At 40.2% G+C, this 7,525-nt stretch overlaps 1 protein-coding gene across 2 annotated transcripts in view; it reads right to left on the minus strand.

Moving 5' to 3' along the window:
• Window positions 1-1,825: 1,825 nt before the first annotated feature.
• Window positions 1,826-7,525, minus strand: part of mon1a (MON1 secretory trafficking family member A) — a 7,219-nt gene continuing 1,519 nt past the window's right edge. For both annotated transcript variants that reach the window (XM_079511011.1, XM_079511012.1), the window contains 4 exons: window positions 6,776-7,159; window positions 5,481-6,246; window positions 4,741-4,888; window positions 1,826-4,406 (listed from right to left, as the gene is read on the minus strand). In XM_079511011.1, coding sequence (XP_079367137.1) covers window positions 4,266-4,406; window positions 4,741-4,888; window positions 5,481-6,246; window positions 6,776-7,159 — 1,439 coding nt within the window. In that variant the 3' untranslated portion in view covers window positions 1,826-4,265. The remainder of the gene's footprint in view (window positions 4,407-4,740; window positions 4,889-5,480; window positions 6,247-6,775; window positions 7,160-7,525) is intronic.

A 7,525-nucleotide genomic window follows, 5' to 3' on the forward strand; every position in this document is an offset into this window, starting at 1 on the left:
CAGTTGCATGTCAAACCAATTCAAGGTTAGTTTAAAAGCAGCACAGACATGGGTACACATATTAATGGCACTGATTGACTTTCTTCATGTTCAAGGTTAATAAAGCTCAGTTTGAAAGGTTTCAAAGTGATTTTCCATTAATTATCCTATTGTGCTATTTACAGCATGCAAGTAGTTTGGACATTTAACAACACTGAAGTTCACTTTTATAATGGCAAATAGCCTAGTTTTAGCAATAGACCAGTTCTATCAAATTACTTCCCAGATTTTCTCACTGATTCAATTTCGCAATAAATGCAAAATGATCTAGCCCTTTTTTTCTTTTTGCCTTTATTGATAGATACAGTAAGTTGACAGGAAATGGGGAGAGAGAATGGATTGGATCAGACTGGATTACCAGCCTATAGGTGCTTAATTGGACCGCTAGGCAGGCCCAGGCCCCTGCATGCTTTTTAATCAAATTAATTGTCCACACCACCACTAAAGAGAATGTTGGATTTTCTTTATTAGTATGTTCTTTATTTGATGATTATGGTGATACTGCATGTTGTTGATGGTGATGATTATATTATGTGTTTTTTATGTGTCTTTCATCTTCAAAGAGACTAGTCTGTGTATAGTCATATCTAACAGTTGGATAAGTTTGAATGCAGTTGAGTGCAGTATTTATGGAATTGGAAACTATGAATGATAGCCTACTATGTAATTTCACTGTCAGTAGCCTACTGTGCACGTTATTCTAACTGTCGCCAGACGCCAGGATAAAGCTGCCCTGAACGGACACAGGGCAACAATTACAGCACCTAACTGTATTTCATGTATACTCATTTGAACTATTCATAAACTACCGTTTTTAGACAGCTTAGCTCATATAAATTGTTTGGCACAGCACAGCCTAATGCAAACGAAGCACGTATGGCAATTGCTTGCGACACACACGGCATAGACTATTAAGTGTTGCTTACCTGTACAGGTCAACGGGATAGTAATACTTAATTTATCCAGTGCAAGGTCGATTTGGTTGTAGAATCGTGTAAATTAGGTCGGATTTTCTATCTAGGACATAAACTAAAATATCACCAGTGTTTGAAATTAGCGTATAGCCTACTACTCATCTCTTCTTCTCTCAGTCTCTCTCAGGTCTAACTTCAACTGTACCTTGGAAGTCGCATTCGCATCTCTGGCTGGTCAGAGCGTGACTGGTGCTCCTTTGCTCCTCCCCATGGCGTATTTCAGCATGTTTTCTCAAGTTCCTATTGCTACAGATAAATAAATAATATTAATAATAACATATCATTTTCATAATATTAATAATAACAACACTACTACTAGGCTACTATAGAAACAATATTGTATACAAAGGTTGTATAGATCACATATAGGCTAAAGCTTAAGAATAAATCAATAACACACACACACACAATTTTTTTAAGTAGTTAAAAGAAGACACCGATTTATAAAATCAGCTAGGTTTTTCCAGGAGCCTGGTACGTCAACCTCAAATCAGGTTACTGTCACAAAGCTTGTCAGGGGTCAATAACTCTGAAATGTAATTAGGGCCTAGAACATGGTTTGATTGATTTATTGACAAGCATGTGTACAGACAGTAGGCTACAAAAACAAAGATGAACATTTTTGTCAAAAAGCAGCAAAAGATAAAATACAACAAAGTTGAGTGCCTTATTTTTAACAATCCTGTGAACCATACACAATTTCATAAACGACACTCTGTTAGTCTGTTTCACTCAAAGACAATATGAGTCGGAAGGAGAGGAGTTCTGGGGTGCAGTGTCTAAATAAAAGTGTCCAAAAAGTTAAATCAGTGTAAGGAAGTGAACATAGTAAAGTTCTATACATTTATTGAAAGCATCAAAGACCAACACAGCAACAATTTCCAGCTGTGTTACACACCTAGAACAAGTCACGACATGGTCATTGCAGCCTTATACAGTATGCGAATGTTAATTTATCTTAGTAAAATACAACAAACTTCTATAATTAGTAACTTGTGTATTTCCACATTATAACTGTATAAATACAAACACTCAAAAATAGAATGTCAAAATGTTCCAATCATCATTAATGTGCAAGGAACCAGTAAACCACCATCAAAGAGGTTAGTACTTTTGCATAGCAATTAAGATATATGGCACATAACCATTAAATGAAAAGTGCTGTGACAAGACATAACCTTGCATCACCAGACTTGGACAAGACATACAGTAGCAATAGGTGATTATGTTTTTGTGGAATTCATACATTCTCCCCAAGAGTGCATTATTGGCAACTAACTGAGGCAAGAAATTATGACGTTAACTTAAACACAATATTTGAACTCATATCAAAAAGATGGAATGTGATCAACGCATTAAGATGACATTTAAAAATAAAGTAAATACAGGATCTTTAGAGAATTCCAGTCATTTTGTTTTCAAAATATCTTGCCGTATTCTAAATAACTAGAATGATGGCATTAATAAAATGTGAAAGACAGCATTTTTGATTTCCAGAAACAAGATGGAAAAACTACATTAAGAATGTTTTGATGCAATTTAAACAGCATCATGGTTATGGTCATTGTGCTTTCATCTAAAGCAGCGTGCCGTGCATCAGTGCATCAACCGGAAAATGTAATGAAAAATCTACTACTTTTGTTACACATGTGCTGCTCAAATCATTTTGGCCCAGATGAATAGCATCATTATTCCATATAAAGATGCCCCATTGGGTAGTACCATACAATATTTTGCCTCGCATACCACACATCCAGACGGTGTTAGCTGAAAGGAGCTTTTTAAAAAAAAAGGTCCATAACAGTTGGTATTGCATGTTAGCTCATTAACTACGACTCACAGCATATTTCCAAAGAAGTAATTTCAGTACAGTACGTAAATAGCTGCTGAACCCTGCGATAGCCGCATAGCCAGCCATCCTTGACCATGTCACAACCCAAGATTCTAAATAGTTTTGCCACATGTATGCCTTGATGTGGAAATTGTATCTGGGAGTACATTAAGACGAACAGTGTGGGTGAGGTCACCTAAAATCAGTGGGGTTCATTCCCCAGGGAACATGAATGTGCTGCTCAGCAAATATCATTGCAATTACAATTTCAGACATCTAGATCCGAGCGCATACTGCCAATAACAACGTAAGAATGGTCAATGATCAATATGTAAGCCCTGTAATTCCAATTACCTTTTCATGTTGGGGTTATGTTAGATATTAGATGTCAGGTTACATTCATTTAAGTTAATAGCAGCTGCTGCATATGTTTAGAGTGACGCTTGTCAGATTTTCAGACTCTGCTACACTATACCAAGTAGACCATGGAAACCATACAAGCTGAGACCTGACATGAGATTTGAGTGTTGGCTACAATCACATCATACTGACGACAGATTTATAGTATACCGTTGAGATGAGCGTACGCTAAATGTTCGGTCTACGCAAGTTCGATAAATGAAGGCTCTAGTGTCTGAGTGAACATTTTGGTCTAACATTGGCACTAGAGGTAAGGCCAGGCCACAGGAACATCAGCAGGTTGGACAGGGGGTGTACACTGTACAGTATCCTAATAATTTGACAATCCAGCCTTCAAGTGACAAATAAAGAGTAAAGTGGCGAAATGGCACAACAAACAATAGTGCAGTCTGGTATTTTTTCCCAAAACGAACAAATGGCCGTATTCTTTGGTATCCTCATGAGTAGGGCTGTAACTATCCATTATTCTCTTTCCGAGCGGTTCTATCCTGGGTTTAAGTTATGTACCGTATAACATTGCTGTTAGGTAGAACTTTGTGTTTTTTCATACATCAACGTTCTACTTGATCATAGCGGCATACAAAAGTATCAAAGGTCCCCGCTGCGTTTAGAGCCTATAGATCTGCTATTTGTTTATTTGAATCCTGAAAAGTTACAGTTTTGGACATATGAGGTTTCCACCCGGAAGAGACGATATCCTGGATTTAAGTTATATTGTGTTCAAATGTAATCTAATCTAATCACAGAGAAGTGTATTTTTTTAATATTGTATTTGTATTAGATCAATGAATCTACAAGAAAAACCTTTTTTCGGTGATATCCTTTTGGACGTGTGTTTGACTGTACTCTGTGCGGTTTATATTTCTGCCAATAAAGTATTTAATCAATTATTTGTATAATCAATTAGTTTGATTAACTTTTGCATCCCTACTCATGAGTCCTAATTAATGGGTTGAGCATGCAATTCCATCGGTATCTCAGTGGTGAGCTGTGTAGAGGGGTCAGTATGTGAAGGGACTGAGGATGAAGAGGCGGTCCTCTTCCTTCCTGATCCACTTCAGCAGTTTGTTAACAGCAGATACAGCCAAGGCTTTGGTCCCCAGGGGACTGAAGCAAAGGTAAAGCTCAAAGCCACTTGTGACCTGCGGAAAGAAGCGGTGCACAAGGACATGATGAGGGATGATACATGGGCTAAAACAAGCATTTGGGGGGGGGGGGGGGATAAGAATACTCACAGACAGAACTAATTAAATACAAATTAATTTTAGTAGCGAGTATAAAATCCGTAAAACATTTACTGTTTGGGTTCAGCTGAAATTAGGAGCATTTACCATTAATTTGTGCCATCATGCTGTGACAAGGACTTAATGACAATGTCAGACAAAAAAATGAGCAGTGCTGAGAGGGATGCTGCATACATTTTGGTAGATTAATGCAGCATCCCATCCCACACACGGTACAGAGCAGCAAATTTACCCATGTCATTAGGTTTTCAGTCTCCCCACAGCGATAGTAATTACGGAGCGGCCTGGTTGTGTGGTGTAGCCGGCCATGAAGCTCCTGGTACAACTCCATCAGCCTTTCATGTTCTTCTTCAGACTGGTAGACAATGGGCAATTCAGGGCTTCCATGGAAGAAACGGACAAAGAGAAATATGATCATTCCCGTTCACTGTGCCCCAAAATCAACATGACACTAGTCCAGAATTTGCAGCCTATGCGAAAACTAATAATTGTAAAGTAATATCAAAGAAGCAAGTACCAAATTTCTGGTGTTGAAAATCCTATTAACATGTAATAAAGGTAATTGCATTTGCAACTGTCATCACCCAGGATTCAAACCCAGTTTGTCCATGTATGAAACCAAATATCATATATATCAGAGATATTACCATTATTGGGCTTATTGTATTGAGTTGTGCTTGAAATGTACTGTAATTCTGCAAACTGTTAATAATTATTTCAATCAATCAATCTGATTCAGGCAAGGTTACTTGTCAACCAATAGTTGTCCTACCAAACACCAGGATCTAAATGTCTCAACGGAGTATGGAGTCTTACAGTAACTAGCCCTGCAGATGTGCTAGTTATATTGTATACTCTACCATACAGATTGGTTAAAATAATGTTTTATCCATTACAATTCGTCCTAGATTTTAGCTTTATATCAAATGAAGAATAAGCAGTAAGCACATTTTTGTTTTATATCCTACTCACCTGGTGTACAATCCAGAGCTTTTGGATTTATAAAGAAAGTGCCTGAGCTCTGGGATGCCAACCTGGTCCACCGAATAGCTTGGACATTTAAGCGCCTCCTTCAGGGTCTGGTAGGCACTGCGCTTGCTCAGTCTCTCCAGGAAGCGACGCTTGCAGTCAGACAAGTTAAAAAAGTCCTCGCGGTCAGTGGAGACCAGGATGAGACAGAGGTCCGATCCAGGTTCAAGGTAAGAGATGTGAGCGTGGAAGAAGCCTGCGGTATTGAACTTTGGCAGGCAGATGGGCGTCCACCCCTCACCCTCTCGAAACGACGAAGAGGAGCCCACAAGGTTGACGACCAGGTGCAGGTCCATGTGATGCAGAAATTGGTCCTTTTTCCTTACCAGGGTTACCAAGCGGTCACCTGCCAGCAGTATGGAGAAGACCAGGCTCTTGGCTTTAGCAGCTTGCAGGCTAGAAGACACCACATCCCTGGCAGAGCTGTTCAGAGGGAGGCAGGTGACAGCACTGAGGAGCAGGCCTGGGTCGCGGTCCAGGCGACGCAGCAGGTTATCAGTGAGGTGCTCAGAGCCGGCCAGTAGGCGTCGAAGGTCATAGTTCTGCTTGTGCTGGAAGAGGTGTTTGAGCTGGGTGAGGGTGAACAGGCTGACGATCTGGTAGTAGATGTAATGCAGTTCACGCAACAGCTCCTTTTCTGACTGACAGGTACGAGACGCACCCACCAAGACCAGGGGACTTTTGCTGAGGAACACCACCTTGTATCCATCTGAGACAGTATCGTGGAAAGGCAACAATTCAAAACATTAGCCATGGTATGATGTAGTAAATATTACATAATGTGATTGTCACATATGGACTTATGAAAATCACTGCAGTTTAGGGCAAAGAACCACACCAACAGTTTTACATCTTCTGCTTCCTCTTCCACGCTTCTCTTGGTTTCTCTCTCTTTAGATTACCATACTCATATGGCTTGTGGGGGTTCTGTCTAGATTTGCTGAGAAACCACAGGGATTGCAAGCCAAATAGTTCAAAGTTAACCGCTCATTCCAACAAACAAACTGACTGACCAGCCAACTAACCTAAATCTTGTACAAAGTTACATATTCTCTATTGCTGATCACTTTTCCAGCCCATTCTGTACTATTGGTCAGTTTTTCATCCTATTCTGTACTACTGACCACTGTTCACTATTCTTTTACATCAGTAAACGGTCTCAAGTAATAATTCAACACATGCACAGTCACACTTCAAACTGTTTGATGCACAACATCGCCCCAAAAATATTTTCTGACCTGCGTGAATGGAGCGGATGATGTTTTTGTCAGCCTCTAGAACTGAGACGAGGGCCATCATCACCCCCATGGTGCTGGACAGGGCCTCTTCTGTACCATAGCGGGAATAAATGGGCTTACCCGCCTCGCTAAGTACAAACACGTGTTTCCGGTGGCTACGCCATGCCTCACTGGAGATATCCTCATCTTTGGACTTGCTTTCTGTCCAAGACGGTCCTTGCTGTTCCTTCGCTGCAGGGTTCTCCCCGATCACCACGCAGAGCTCCTCTGCAGACTCTCCAGAGATCCCCAGATCAGGGTCTACCTTGGCCTGCTCTTCAGCGTCGGCAGTGAGGTCCTCAAAGGACTGGGTATGGACAAACATGGCACTCTTCTGGCCAGCACCTGCAGAAACAACACGTCAAATTCTTATAAAGTCATTCTCTGTTTTGAACCAAGCTTCACAACCTGATTCACGAATAACAACACAAACAATCAGGTAAATTCTTTGCATTGGTGTAGAGTATTCATTTCATTCTCTCTCTCTCTCTCTCTCTCTCTCTCTCTGCAAGGACCTTAACTGTTACTTTACCAAGAGTTCTATTCATAAAGGTTGCATGGTAAAATAAGCCATATCAAACTGGTTAGTCTACATGGAATGGGGAACTAATCACATGGCACATGACAAGGCATTTTGTTCCTCCTTTATGTGTTACATACCAAACACTTGTCATAAGGTGGCTTTACCATGACAGGGAGATCTAGTTATTG

Source organism: Electrona antarctica (genome assembly GCF_951216825.1).
Source record: "Electrona antarctica genome assembly, chromosome: 9".
NCBI lineage: Eukaryota > Metazoa > Chordata > Actinopteri > Myctophiformes > Myctophidae > Electrona > Electrona antarctica.